This window comes from Phascolarctos cinereus, unplaced genomic scaffold (genome assembly GCF_003287225.1).
Source record: "Phascolarctos cinereus isolate Bilbo 61053 unplaced genomic scaffold, phaCin_HiC Scaffold_7;HRSCAF=346, whole genome shotgun sequence".
Taxonomy (NCBI): Eukaryota; Metazoa; Chordata; class Mammalia; order Diprotodontia; family Phascolarctidae; genus Phascolarctos; species Phascolarctos cinereus.
The window spans coordinates 1042138-1056778 of NW_027556180.1; the positions used below are offsets into that span (position 1 = coordinate 1042138).

The 14641-nt window shown below is 55.2% G+C and overlaps 1 protein-coding gene and 1 long non-coding RNA gene across 8 annotated transcripts in view; one reads left to right on the plus strand and one right to left on the minus strand.

The window, feature by feature from the left end:
- ITGAE (integrin subunit alpha E) overlaps nucleotides 1–14641 on the plus strand; it is a 52433-nt gene that overhangs the window by 24220 nt on the left and 13572 nt on the right. For all 7 annotated transcript variants that reach the window (XM_020964671.2, XM_078147500.1, XM_078147501.1 and 4 more), the window contains 13 exons: nucleotides 344–459; nucleotides 1038–1189; nucleotides 1574–1727; nucleotides 3532–3682; nucleotides 4388–4455; nucleotides 5232–5364; nucleotides 6133–6275; nucleotides 6805–6945; nucleotides 7645–7869; nucleotides 9235–9365; nucleotides 9651–9781; nucleotides 12464–12615; nucleotides 13813–13941. In XM_020964671.2, coding sequence (XP_020820330.1) covers nucleotides 344–459; nucleotides 1038–1189; nucleotides 1574–1727; nucleotides 3532–3682; nucleotides 4388–4455; nucleotides 5232–5364; nucleotides 6133–6275; nucleotides 6805–6945; nucleotides 7645–7869; nucleotides 9235–9365; nucleotides 9651–9781; nucleotides 12464–12615; nucleotides 13813–13941 — 1826 coding nt within the window. The remainder of the gene's footprint in view (nucleotides 1–343; nucleotides 460–1037; nucleotides 1190–1573; nucleotides 1728–3531; nucleotides 3683–4387; nucleotides 4456–5231; nucleotides 5365–6132; nucleotides 6276–6804; nucleotides 6946–7644; nucleotides 7870–9234; nucleotides 9366–9650; nucleotides 9782–12463; nucleotides 12616–13812; nucleotides 13942–14641) is intronic.
- LOC144454834 (uncharacterized) lies at nucleotides 12993–14367 on the minus strand. The gene is made up of 2 exons (XR_013483379.1): nucleotides 14216–14367; nucleotides 12993–13297 (listed from the first exon to the last, which is right to left on the minus strand). It is a non-coding gene; the product is annotated as an uncharacterized LOC144454834 (long non-coding RNA).

Genomic DNA, 14641 nt, shown 5'->3' on the forward strand with positions numbered 1-14641 from the left:
TGGTCCCAGGCTCTCTGACCTTGACTGGGTCGGGTCTCACTCAGCAGCCATGGCGTATCGCCAGCCCGTCTGGCCTCCCCTGCCTGAGCTTTATCTCCACTAACAGGGCTTCTGAGGGCCTGGGAAACTTCCATGCCACCCAGAGGGCTCTGGTCCAGAGTTTGGGTAGGGGGGTAGCAGAGTATCTGACAAGCATCCCCCACTGGCTGGGGTAGAAGGGGGGCCCCGGAAGGTAAAGGCTGGCTTCTCACAGCCCCCCCCACCACACATACCTCAGGGTGTCCTGAACTCCATCTCCAGGGCTCCAGGATTTATTCTGAATCTCTGTCTTTGTGAATGCCAGGCACAGAGATCGCCATTGTCCTGGATGGGTCTGGAAGTATAGACCCCCCTGACTTCCAAAGAGCCAAGGCCTTCATCTACAGCATGATGCAGACCTTCTATGAGAAATGCTTTGAGGTACCTGCCGCCCTTGGGCACCTGCCCTGGCTGCCAGCCCAGGCCCTCTGGCCATGAGCCACCAGACTCTGCCCTTGACTCTCCCCTATTGCTTAGAGCAGTTGGGCCCCTTAAACCCGAGTGTGGGTAAGAGCCCACACTATAGTCATGACAGACAGGCACAAAATATGTGAAGCCCACTCACTTTCCATCCCATTCCACACAGGTGTCTTGAGCACATCTTACATCAAAGCAAGAGAAGGCCCGGACCTGGGCCTGCCCCCAGGGAATCCCAGTCTGGTCAGGGAGATGAGGCTAGCTCAGACAGGGAAAAGAAAGGGATGGATGGGAAAAGAAGCCTGGACCCCAGAGGCAGGGCAGCTGAAAGGGTGAGGCTGGCTCTACCTGGGCCTTGGAGGCTGGGGAGATGTTATACTGATGGCCATCAGAACATTCGAGGCTGGGAGGGCTGTATAGTGTCCTATGGAGGCCTTCAGGAGAATTCCAGACTGTGACCCCTCTCCCTCCTGGCTCCTCCAGGCTCCCTCCAGCCTGCCAGGGAGTGTAACAGCTGGGGCTGGGGCACCCCTTTCTTTCAGTGCCGCTTCGCAGTGGTGCAGTACGGGGCAGTGATTCAGACAGAATTTGACCTTGAGTACAGCAGAGATGCCCCTGCCTCCCTCCAGAGAGTCATGAACATAATCCAAGTGGGGAACGTGACCAAGACTGCGTCAGCCATTCAGCATGTCCTGTGAGTGCGAGGGTTGTTCTCAGCCCTGGGGGAGCTCCCTGGTCCACCCTAACCTACAGCAGCACCCTGTCTGGGCAGAGGCACGTCACAGGGCACCTGCAACAGTTCTGGGAGGTGCTTAGTGCTGTTAGGGTTTCCATCTCCATTCTGTAGATGGGAGACTGAGGCTCAAAATGGTAACCCCCAGGCCAGCAACCTCTCCGGTGGTGCCTCCCCACCTTAATCCTCACTGGGAACTCTCTCCAAGTACCCACACCTGAACACACACACATCACTGGGACCGCTGAGGCCTTGCAGAGCAGGATGGAGCCTCCACTCCAGTGGCTGGGCATCCCTTCAGTCCATACCATTTCCTGAGACCCCCCCCACAATTTTCTTCCCCAGGGATTCCATCTTCACTCCTAGCCGGGGATCTCGGGAGAAGGCTTCGAAGGTCATTGTGGTGCTGACAGATGGTGACATTTTTCAGGACCCCCTGAACCTGAGCACCGTAATCCACTCCCCTCAGATGGAGGGCATTGAACGCTTCGCCATCGGGGTAAATCGCCGTGGCCTAGGGAGAGGATGACCCACCTCCCCTGAGCCAGGCCCAGTGCTGGATGCCAGGATGGGAGCGCTGGGCCTGCCCTCAGGCAGCTTAGTTCTGCGGCCATGACAGCAGCCCCGTCTCCTCCATCACGCCCCCTCCACCTCTAGGCCATGGCCCGCAGTGGGCTCCCTTGGCCCATCTCAGCTGATGTCCCAGAAGCCTTGGCCGTGACCCCTCTAGCCAAAACCACTGGCGCCAGGGATGCAGAGAGGGCCGGGCAGTGTGACTGCAGAGGGGAGGGCCAGCCAAGGCCTTGTGTGGCTAGGAGGGCTGCCTGAGCTCAGCTTGGAGGGAAGCCGGGAATTCTGAGGAACCTCAGCGGTGAAGGGGGAGAGCGTTCTGACATGAGGGACAGACGCAGAGGCAGGAGATGGGGTGCTGCCAGCATGCCTGCCGCAGAGAGTGTGGAGGGCCACCAGATGAAATAAGATAGAGATGGTCAGAGAGGGCTGTGCCATGAAGGCCCTTCGCTGCCAGGCTCCAGGTTTGGCATCTTATTGGAGAGGCAGCGGGGAGTCACCAAAGATTTTTGAGTAAGGTAGTGAACCTCTGGCAGCTGGAAGACGGAGAGGAGGTGATTGCAAGGAGGTGATGGAGGCTTTGGCTCAGGTGGGGATGGAGAGAAGGGACAGGTGCAGAAGATAAAGTAAGAACCATCAGAACTCCCACTCTGAGCGCCACTGTACGCACCCCAGCTCCCTGGAGGGGCTGCCGTGGCCAAGGCCACAGATGAGGAAACTGAGGCAAGGCTGACTCCTTATCCACTATAGCCCACCATCTCTCAAGAGTCCGCCAAACCTGTCAAGTGAATGGCTCTAGGGAATGAGGGAACTGTCCTGACTGTTGACTTTTCAAGCCTGTCCCTCCACTCCCTGCTTAGGCAAAAGCCTCCCTTCTCCACATCCTGAAGCTCCCATTCATTCCTCACCCCTCCCAACTCTCTCTCAATCTCTCTCTCTCTCTCTCTCTCTCTCTCTCTCTCTCTCTCTCTCTCTCTCTCTCTCTCTCTCTCTCTCTCTCTCTCCCCACTCCCTCTCTGCTCTCTGTGTCTCTATCTCTTCTCCTTTCCTCCTCCCCCTCCCCTCCCCCTCTCCCTCCCACTTTTCTTCTTCTTCTTCTTCTTCTTCTTCTTCTTCTTCTTCTTCTTCTTCTTCTTCTTCTTCTCCTTCTTCTTCTTCTTCTTCTTCTTCTCCTTCTTCTCCTTCTCCTTCTCCTTCTCCTTCTTCTTCTTCTTCTTCTCCTTCTTCTCCTTCTTCTTCTTCTTCTCCTTCTTCTTCTCCTTCTTCTTCTTCTTCTTCTTCTCCTTCTTCTCCTTCTTCTTCTTCTTCTTCTCCTTCTTCTTCTTCTTCTTCTTCTCCTTCTTCTCCTTCTTCTTCTTCTCCTTCTCCTCCTTCTTCTCCTTCTCCTTCTTCTTCTTCTTCTTCTTCTTCTTCTTCTTCTCCTTCTTCTCCTTCTCCTTCTCCTTCTTCTCCTTTTTCTCCTTCTCCTTCTTCTTCTTCTTCTTCTTCTTCTTCTTCTTCTTCTTCTCTTCTTCTTCTTCTTCTTCTTCTCCTTCCTCTCCTCCTCCTCCTCCTCCTTCTTCTTCTTTTCTCTCTCTCAATCTCTGTCTGTCTCTGCCTCTGTCTTTCTCTCTCTCCACCCCCCACCCCAGCACCTGAGAGGTGGCACTTAGCATAGTCCCGGTATAGAGTAGGCATTTAATAAGTGCTTCTTCCCTTTCCTTCTTTTCCCTCCTTCCCGGCACTGGGCACAGGTTGGAGCTGCCTTCAACAATACAAAGGCAAATCAGGAGCTGCACCTGATTGCCTCAGACCCGGATGAGACCCACGCCTTCAAGGTGACAGACTACTCAGCTCTGGATGGATTGCTGGGCAGCCTTGAGCAAAGGATTATCAGTGTAGAAGGTAGCCCCTGGAATGATCCCGACCACCAGCTGCCCTGGCTGGCCCTCTTCTTTCTCCTCCTCCTTCCTTTCCTCCTCCTCCTCCTCCTCCACTTCCCTTCCTGCTCCCCCTCCTCTCCTTCTTCCTTCTCTTCCTCCTCCCCCTTCCCTTCTTCCTCTTCCTTCTCCCCCTTTCTCTTTCTTCTCCTCCTCCCTCTCTGTTGCTCTGGCCAGCAGGCAGGAACCTCAGAGCCCTTGGGCATGTGCACCCATGGCCAGTGCAATCAGAGGCTCATGGCTGAGATGAGAGAAGAAAACATACTGCCTACTGAGCAGCCTTGAGCCTGATTTCTATTAGGTTTTGACTAATGACTACCCCATCCTCAAATGCTGAAGCTGCACTGGCTGCAGGACAGCCGGAGCAGGGACGTGCCCTGCCCTTCACAGACATGTTCTTGTCCTATAAACTCTGCCCCTCCCTCCCAGACCTTCCCTTCCTTCTCCCTGCCCCCAACCCGATCTACACCAAGGCTTTCCTCAATGGGGTCTGAGCCCCATTGAGGAAAGCCACAACGAGGGCTTGTCATGGCCTGGACACTGACCCTGGCTGCAAATTAAATTAGGGATCTGGGCACCTTTCATTAAGTGGCCTCTTTTACCATCTGGCCTCCTCCTTGAAGAATGCAAAACAGCTTCAATCTCACGTCATGCCTCTCTGGCTTAACAGGCACTGTCGGAGAAGCCTTACAGTATGAGCTGGCCCAGATTGGCTTCAGTGCCCACATCCTGGGCAAGGTATGGGTGAGCCTGCCTCTGGATCCATTCATCTGTCCCCCCCACACCCACCCACCCATTCACTTATCTGTTCATTCACTTGTTCATTACTATAGTTCATAAGTTCCCACTTAGCGCTAAGCACCCTGGTAAGATACAAAGACAGATGACACATGACCCTTCTACCCCTCTCCCAAGGGGCTAAAATACTGTGAATCAGGGGCCTGGCAGCTGGGCTAATGAGCACCTGGTGTCATTGCTAATCTGGGGGGTGGGGCAGAGATTCCACCTTCCTCCTCCAGCCTTCCTCATCTCCATCATCTGGCCCATTTTCACTACAACAAATCCCCTAGAACAGAGTGATATCATTCTCTTATTTGATCAACGAACAAGTAAGACCCATCTCATCCCATCCCATCCTGGACTACCCCATCCTTCCCCATCCCATCCCATCCCATCCTCCCCTGCTCCTTCCTTCCCCATCCCATCCCATCTTCTCCTGCCCCTTCCTTCTCCATCCCATCCCATCCCATCCTCCCCTGCCCCTTCCTTCCCCATCCCATCCCACCCTCCCCTGCCCCTTCCTTCCCCATCCCATCCCATCCTCCCCTGCCCCTTCCTTCCCCATCCCATGCCATCCCATCCCATCCTCCCCTGCCCCTTCCTTCTCCATCCCATCCCATCCCATCCTCCCCTACCCTGTCCTTCTCCATCCCATCCCATCCTCCCCTGCCCCATCCCATCTTCTCCCTATTATCCTTCTGACAGCAGTTGCTCTCTCCTCCCTGTGGCAGCAGCAGGTCCTGCTGGGAGCTGTGGGGGCCTTTGACTGGTCAGGAGGGGTCATGCTGTACAACACAGACAGCCACCAGTTTCACTTCCTCAATGAGTCCACAAAGGAGCCCAGGACTGCCCAGTACAGCTACCTGGGTGAGGGCCGAGGCTGGGGCGGCTCTGGGCAGGGAAAGAGGGAGGATGGCTCAACGTCCCCAGCCCCAAAGGAGCCAGAGCTATCCTGGGGATCCCCTAGGGTTGCCAGCCTGGCTTGGGACAGCCCCCCTAATGAATGCCCCAGAAATACACCAAAGAGCTGGAGCTGGGGCTCAGGTGCAAAGCTGGGCAGCCTCTTCTCCGGGGGGATCCCCTTTTGTATCTCCCCCTTGGGTCTGCTCCCCTTTGAGCTTGGGTTTCCAGAATCTATCCCAATGGCAACTCTTTAAGTGCTCTGGCAGGGATGGGGGGGGTGGAGGGGGGTGCAGGTACAGACAGAGAAACTGAGGCAGACTGTGGCCATGCATGTGTGTGCTGTGTATGGGCACAAGTGAGTGAGCAAGCACTGCTGGCAGACTTTTGACTGCCAGTGAAGGGGTGCCCCTCCCCTGATGTGGAGCCCTAGGCCTGCTACTTAGCACTTGGGGTGACCTTGGGAAAGTCTCTTCCCCGTTGTGAACATCAGCTTGCCCATCTGTAAAATGAGGGGGTCCGAGGAGATGTTCTCCGAGGCTGGGGATCCTAGCAAACACCCCGCTACTGGAAGCAGTCAGACTGGACCCTCCAGGAAGCCCGGTGGGGGGTGGGAGGCAGTCTGGCTGCTCAGGCCCCTGCCTGCCCGATCAGGCACAAAAGGACTCCCATTTCTGTCAATGCTGTGACAGCCCTGGGGGTCTGCTTCCTAGCTCACCTGTGATTCCCCCACAGGTTACTCGCTGACAGTGGTGAAAACACACGGTGGCACCTCCTACCTCGCCGGTGCACCTCGGCACGGCCAGAAAGGAAAGGTGCTTTCTGTCCGGAAAGACGCTCCAGCCCAAGGCTTCCTCCCTGTCCTGGAGGGGGAGCAGGTACTAGCCCTGCAGGAGGGACAGAGAACTTTGTGGGGCCAGAGGAGCCACAGGTGGCCTGGAGTGGCTGAGGCTCCTCTGCTCTCAGGGGTGAGCCTTCCCAGAGCCAGAGCCCAGGGGCTTAATAGAGAGGGCTAAGGCAGCCTCCCAAGGAGAGCGATGCCTGTGAGCCAAGGGCTCAGGCCCAAACTCCATGGCCTTGGGTCCCTCCACATTTACTGATGGGTGATGCTGTTAGAGCAAGCCCCCCTGGGCAGGCCTGGCGCCCAGTGCCAGACAGCGAGGTCAGCTGGGCAGGGAGAGTTTCTTGAAGCTGGGGGATCAGAGAGGTGGGAAAGGCTTTCCAGCCCCAAGCAGGAGAAGGCAGCAGCCTTCAAGGAAGAGAGGGAGAGGTCCCAGGACGAGGGCGCACCTTCCCCGGGACGCAGACCTGCCCACGGCCCCTCAGACACCAGGGCTCTGCCCTGAGCCGCACAGGCACAGCCGCCACGGCTGGGGCTCAGGCTGCAAACTTCCTTCTGGGTTCTAGATGGGTTCCTATTTCGGTTCTGAGCTTTGCGCCCTGGATGTGAACCAGGATGGGGTCGCGGACCACCTGCTCGTCGGAGCCCCTTTTTATCACATTCGCGGGGAAGAAGGCAGGGTGTATGTGTACCGCCTGGAAGGACAAGTAAGGAGAAACCCCGTCCTCATCCCTCAGAGCGCCCCACAGATGACTAGCTTCAGTGGCCCCGGCACCCCCATCCCACGAGGCCTGGTGACGTCAGGCCAAGAGCCCTGGGCGGGGCCTTCTCGGAGGCCCGCTCCTTCCCCGGGGGTGTCAGCCTCTGGTCCTGACGGCCCATGGGCCCAGTGCACCCCGCTACCTGCCCAGGGCCTGCAGTCCTCGGGCAGGACTGCTTGGGGGGAGGGGAGAGGGTCTCTGGCCCAGTCCTTGCCCAGCTGGCGTTTCCTCTCTGGATGTAGAGCGGGTATGCTCTCCATGTCTACGCCCTACCAGGGCATGGGGGCGGGGCAGCAGAAGCCCAGGAAGACCTCGGCTGTGCACCCAGCTTCGTCCCTGAAGACCCCGCCAAGCTTCAGCTGCCTCTGTCTATAAAGCTGCGGCAACAGAGAAAGGCCGCCTCGAGATGTGGCCTGAAGGGTCCAAAGCACGTTACAAACATCAGCTCGCCTGACCCTCACCAAGGCCCCGGTGCTGTTATGATACCCGTTTTGCAGATGAGCTTACTGAGGCAGGCAGAGCTGCTGTGCCTTGCCAGGGTTGGATTGGAGCTCAGGGCCTGTTGACTCTGGGTCTTTGCTGCCTAAAAGGAGGGTTCCCTCAGGGGGTGCCGTGAGAACCCGTCCTCTCTGCCTCTGTTTTCAGGCTGACTCCTTTCCGCTGCTGCTGACTCTGAGCGGCTGGCCCCAGTTTGCCTTCGCGAGATTTGGGTTTGCGATCGCTGCCATAGGAGACCTGAACCAGGACAAGTTGGGCGATGTGGCCATCGGGGCCCCTCTGGAGGGGTACCCGACAGACGCGGAGGGCAGCTTTGGCAGCATTTACATCTACAATGGGCACCCCCACGGCATTACCAGCAGCCCCTCGCAGGTAGCCTGCAAGGAGCCCCAGAGGCTCGGGCTCGGGCTTAATTTCCCCGTGCCCCCCTCTCCCTCTCCTCTCCATATGGGGACAGCCCGTGCCCCGGGCACTCCCTGGGCAGACCTACAGCACACTACCATCTTCCAGGGGTTGGGGGTGGAAAACTGGGGTGCATGCCTCCTCACACACACAGACACACGTGCACACACATACATGCAAACACAGATACATACAGTGCAAACACACAAACACATGTGCACGTGTGTTTGCACATACACATAAACGTGCACATACAACGCACAAATGCATACACATGTGTGCATAAACACAACAGATATGCACTGAGCACATGCATACACATACATACAGTGCAAACATGCATGCACACAAACACGTACATGTGCACAACATATGCATGTGCATACACACAAACACACACAAATGTGTGCGCATACAATGCACAAATGCATACACCAGCGTGCCCAAACACAATACACATACACTGAGCACATACATATGCACATGCACAAAACATGGATACATACAGTGCAAACACACATGCACACAACCGTGCACATGCGCACATGTGCATGTGCACACACACAAACATGTCCAGTACAATGCAGAAACACATACACATGTGCACGAGCACAATAGACACACACACACAAGCACATGCATACATGTGCCCACATGTGCATGCAAACACAGGTGCACATATCACAGGTACACATGTATACAGACACGTGTGCATGCAACAAACATGTGCCTATACAATGCACAAATATATACATGTGTGTGCAAATACAATATACTTGCACATGCATACACACATGCACACACACAGACACACATGTGCCGTGGTCCCCCTTTTGGCATGCCTAGGATCATAGCAATTTTTCTAGAGCGGGGAGGCAGGAAGCACCTACTATGTGCCCAGCGCTGTGCCGAGTACTTTACAAATATGGTTTCATGTGCTCCTCACAACAATAGCCCCATTTTACAGATGAGGAAACCGAGGCAGGCAGCAGAGGTTCAGTGGCTCGCCCAGGCTCACCCAGCTAGGACATGTCTGAGGCCGGATTCAAACTTGGGTCCTCCCGACTCCAGGCCTGGTGTTTCCTCTCCTGTGGCAGCTGCCGGGGGCCCAGCAGGGGTCTGGTCCAGCTCCCTCCTTTTACAGTGAGGCCCAGGCCTGTGAGGTCACCTGCCCGGCTCTGGGGCAGGGGAGGAGGGTCCCCGGGAAGCCCGGGCCCCCATGCAGGATGCCCAGAGCCAAGCCTCAGCCTCTTTCTGGGGGCTTCCTTGGGTGGGGAGGGGCCGAAGGGGAGTCCAAGGCTTTCACAGAAGGCTGGATGGACCTTGCCTCGGCAGCGGGTCCATGCAGCCGACCTGGCCCCAGGGCTTCGGTATTTTGGGGCATCCGTTGATGGGGGAGTCGACGTCTCCGGGGATGGCTTGGACGACGTCACCGTTGGTTCTCTGGGCCGGGCGGCTGTGTTGTGGTAGGAGTGCCCCAACGTCTGCCCCTCTGTCCCTTCCCCATCACTGAGGGCCATCCCTTCTGACAGCGGTGTCAGAGCCCCTTTGGGAGAGGTGGGGATGGAACATGTGGGAGCTGGGGTTACCAGGGTCATGGGAACTGGGTGGGGAGGGGAGTCGGAGCCACACAAGCAGCCCTTCCCACATATAAAACCTGCCAAAGGGAGAAGAAAACACTAAAAATGTCCACCAGACCACACCCTACCTTCCTTGGCTCAGGCCTTGGCCTCCCGTCTCTCCCCCCCCAGCTCCAGGCCTGTGGTCAGGCTGCAGACCGCCATGACCTTCAGCCCCAACATGGTGAGGCCTGGTGACAATCAAAACATCAACACCCAGCTGTGCTTTGAGGTGCCCCTAGACAGCCCGTGGGCCAGGAAAGGTACCTGCTGCGTTTGTGTGTGCATGTGCATGTGTGAGTGTGTATGTGTGAGTGCATGGGAGTACATGAGTATGTGTGCATGTGTGAGTGTGTATGTGTGAATGTATACTTATGTGTATATGTGAGTGTGTGTGTGAGCGTATACTTATGTGTATATGTGTGTGTTAAGTGTTTTGTGTGTATGTGCTTATATGTGTGTGTGAGTGTGTATGTGTGTGTGAATGTATGTGTATGAGCGTATATATGTGTATGTGTGAGTGTATACTTATGTGTATATGTGAGTGTGTGTGTGAGCGTACTTATGTGTATATGTGTGTGTTAAGTGTTTTGTGTGTATGTGCTTATGTGTGTATGTGTGAGTGTGTATGTGTATTGTGAATGTATACTTATGTGTATGTGTGAGTGTGTATGTACACATGTGAGCATGTTAAGTGTTTTGTGTGTATGTGGTTATGTGTGTATGTGAGTGTATATGTGTATGTGTGAATATATGTATGTGTATGAGCGTATATATGTGTATGTGTGAGTGTATGTGTGTGAGCATATACTTACGTGTGTGTATGTTTGTGTGTGAGCGTATACTTATATGTATGTGTGACTGTGTATGTGCATGTGTGAATGTATACTTATATGTGAGTGTATGTATGTGTATATGTGAGTGTGTGTGAGCGTATACTTATGTGTATATGTGTGTGTTAAGTGTTTTGTGTGTATGTGCTTATGTCTGTGTATGTGTGAGTGTGTATGTGTATGTGTGAATGTATACTTATGTGTATGTGTGTGTGTATATGTGTGTGAGCATATACTTATGTGTATGTGTGAGTGTGTATGTGTGTGAGCATATATTTATATGTATATGTGAGTGTGTATGTACACATGTGAGCGTGTTAAGTGTTTTGTGTGTGTGTGCTTATGTGTGTGTATGTGTGAGTATGTATGTATGAGTGTGTGTGGGTGTATATGTATGTGTGTGTATGGGCGAGTGTATGTTAAGTGTTTTGTGTGAGTGTGTGTATGTATGTGTATGTGTAAGTGTGTATGTGTGTGTGAGCATGTGTATATGTGTGTGTGCACAAGCCCAGGGGCCCACTCTGAGGAGGGGGCTGCCTGCTCAGCCTGGGGGGCTGGGAACCTCTCTGTCTCTCTATCTTTGGGCCCCCCGACACAGAGCAGGGAGGCTGGTAGGTGCCTGGCTGCTCCTTCAAAGCAAAAGCCTGCTCTTTGCAGGGTCAGTTCTCCTGGCTCTTGGGCCCCTTCTCCCTCCTGACCATCCTGGCTGGGCCCCTAAAGCATCTGACTCTGATGCCTCCTTTTCCTGGGGCCCTGGAGTCCTCTCTGCTGGTCTCTCCTGTGCCTGGACAGCCCCTCCCCAGCTGTCCCTCATTCTGCCAAGCATAACTGTGCCACACGCTGTGCTAAGTGCGGGGAATTTCAGTACAATCAGATAGAAAGACACAGTGTGCCCACAAGGAGTGGGCAGTCTAGTGGGGCCAGGTGACACACGAAATGGAGGAGAAGAATGAAGGCAGGTTGGCTTGGGCATCCTCCTTACAAAGGAGCTTCTGAGAGGGACCACTGGCAGAGGTGGAGGCTGCAGGGCTGGAAGAAACCCTGGGGGAATCCATAGGACAGCCTGGAGAGATATGAATGCATGGGGAGTATGAGTCATTCAGACTTTAGCATGAAGGACCTCACTAGACCCTGCTTGAAAAGTGATTTCCCTGAGGTGGAAGAGAGGGAGAAAGAGTCCTGAAAGAGGGAAGAAGACAGAGCAGGAAGGGGAAGCTGAGCCTCAAAGATGTTAGAAACTGAGGGTTACAGATCTATGGAAGAAAGAGAGGGAGGAGGAGGGGAGGGAGGGAGGGAAAGAGGAAGAAAGGAAGGAGGGAGGGAGAAAGAAAGGAGGAAGGGAGGAAGGGAGGGAGGGAAAAAGGAGGGAGGGAGAAAGGAAGGAGGGTGAGGGAGGGAGGATAGAAGAAAGGAAGGAGGAAGGAAGGATAGAAGAAAGGAAGGAAGGAGGGAAGGGAAGAAGGGAAAGGAGGGAAGGAGAGAGGAAGAAAGGAAGGAGAGAAAGAAAGGAGGAAGGAGGGAGGAAGGGAGAGAGGGAGAAAGGAAGGAGAGAGGGAGGGCAGAAAGAAGAGAGAATAGAAGGAAGGAGGGAGGGAGTGGGGAAAGAAGAAAGGGGAAAAGGAGGGAGGGAGGGAGGAAGGAAGGAAGCATTTTTTAGGTTCCTGCTCACACGCCAGGCCTGGGCTAAGCACTGTATAATTATTATCTCATCTGATCCTCACGATGACCCTGGGTAGGAGGTACTGTTATGAGCCCCATTTCACAGATGAGGACACTGAGGCAGAGGTGAAGTGACTGGCCAGCTTCCCTGATTCCATCATTTGGAGAGGGCTGGCCCGGCTTGGCCTCCTGCCATGCCACATGGACAGAGGAAGGGGTCTGGGGCTGCAGCCGGTCCCACCTCCTCCTTCCCTGCAGCCTCTCCTCCAGCTGCCTCGCCAGGGCCTCCTGGGGTGGTCAGCACTGCCCTGGAAGGCAGCATCGGCAAGGCCCTAAGCAGCCTCATCTGGACATTCTGGGCTGGCTGGACGTCCTCTTTCCTTGGGACCGGGCTACCCAGGAGGGTCCTGGGGGCCAGCCAGGCCCCGGCAGAATCTCTCCTCCTTGCTCTAGGTTCCAAGGGGCTGTCTCTGAACGTGACCATTGAGCTAGATGTGAAGAAGCATCAGAAGCGGGTTCTGTTCGAAGATCGGAGCTCGCGGAGCCAGCAGGAGAAGCTGGGCCCCGGCTGTGTCGACTTCCTGCTCATCCCAGCAGAGGGAGAGGTAGGGGGGCCAGGCCCCTGTCCATGGCACAGCAGGGGGGTCAAGCCAAGTGAGGATGGTGAGCTCCTCTCCTGTGACCTCTGTGTGTCTGCCTGCCCTGCCCACAAGGAGCAGACAATCAGGAAAGGCCTTCTGTAGGAGGACCCCGGGCACCTGAGCCCTCACTTGGCTCTGCTCCCTTGGGGGTCTTTTCACCATGACCACCCCTCCTCCTGATCGCATCTATTTCTCCTTAGTTATTCAAGCACAGGAGGATGGGGGAGGGGAAAAGTGCCAGTGCCCTGGGGACAACAGGATGCTGCAGGCTACTCATCTGCTGGGGTGGGGGGGAGTCTGCTCACAGGAAGTGGGACCTCCCTCCCTCACCGAATCACTCACTCACTCATTCCCTCATTCATTGGGTTTCACAAACATTCAAGAAATCCCTGCTTCGTGCAGGGCACTGAGCTTAGCACTGGGGGAGATACAAAGCTTAGGTAGGAGGCTAGGTCCAGAAGGATGGTCATTACCAACAAGGGGAATCAGAGAAGGCTTCCTGGTGGAGGGCGCCTTGGCATTGGAGTTCACAAGACAAAGAGGGAAGACCTTTATCCCAGTTCTTTTTCCCAATGAGGACAGTGTAGACAGAGGCCTGGGCCTGGAGTCAGCAAGACTGACAGCAGCTGTGTGAGCTCAGCTTCATCTGTAAAGGGAGAGAATGGCTCTAGTAGAATTGTCATAGGATTCTGGGGGCTCCCATAAGGAAAGTGCTAAGCACCAGGGGCTAGAGAGAGAAAGCCAGCTTTGAGGCCAGGAAGACCCAGCTTTGTGACCCTGGGTGAGGGGCTCCACCAGTCAGAGGTCCCCTCCCAACAAGGTGCCAAGCTACCTTGGGAGGAGAAGCTTCCTGCTCCAGTGAAATCCTGTTCAGAGAGGACCCAGAAAAAAGCACTCTTGATGGGATGACCCACCCAAGAAAGGCTTCCTAGAAACCCTAGGTCTGTGGTTGGCCAGCCCAAATCCGTTCTGCTGGGAACCTGCCCCATGTGCCTGGAGGGCCTTGGGAGGGGGCTTCTCTGGCCACCCCAACAGAGTAGGGGAAGCCTGGGAGTGGAGCTGCTCCACTGTGGCTGGCCAGGGAACCCAGCACTCTCCTGTCTGACCAGTTCCAAGAGGCTCCCACCAGCTGACCAAGCACCCTTCTGTCATCTGCGGCAGGTGTGTGACAATGACTGCTTTTCCAACATCACAATCAAAGTCAGCTACCAGCTAAGTGAGCTTGAGGGCCACTGGGAGCACCCCCAACCCATCCTGGACCAGCTCAGCAAGTCCACGGCACACTTTGAGGTAATGGCCCAGGCTGGGCTACAGCCAGCTCGGGCGAGCTCAGCCCCAGCCCCTCATGCCAGGGCCTGCCCAGGGCTCCTCTGAGCTAGCCCCTAGGGATGAGTGGGTCCTTGTGGTCAGACCCTAGGCACTCTGAGGCTCATCAAGCAAAGGGCTGGAAGGTGCTGGTGATGCCTGAGGAAGGAAGTGGTGATGGGAGAATGGAGTCTGAAAGCAAAGCTTTGGGATGTTATATTTATTCAGAATTAGGGAAGCAGATTAAAAGAGCTCTCACCTCAGGAAATCAAAAATGCCAGCTGTGTGCACGTGTATGTGTCCGTTGCTTTGGGACTGTTTGGACGACAAGTCAGAGCCGCTGGGCATCTTGGATTCCTGAAAAATGCTCCTGCTGCCTCCTCCTAATAAGAATGAATAATAACAGCCTGAGCTATGGGACCGGGGTCAGGAGGGTTCTTGCCCGGTTGCAGAGCTGGACGCCCGAGACCGCCACGAGCAGACCTCTACCATCTCCACTGCTTCTTGCATGCCCCCGCAGGAGCCCATACATCTAACACGTGGTCAGACTCAGAAGCCAGCAGCATTTCTCTTAAAACGTCCAATAATTCCTAGACAGGATCAGAGACCACAGGCCAGGAGGGACCCTAGCGGTTACCTTGACCAACCCTCCCCTTCCCCCCATTTTACAGATGAGTATTAGGAC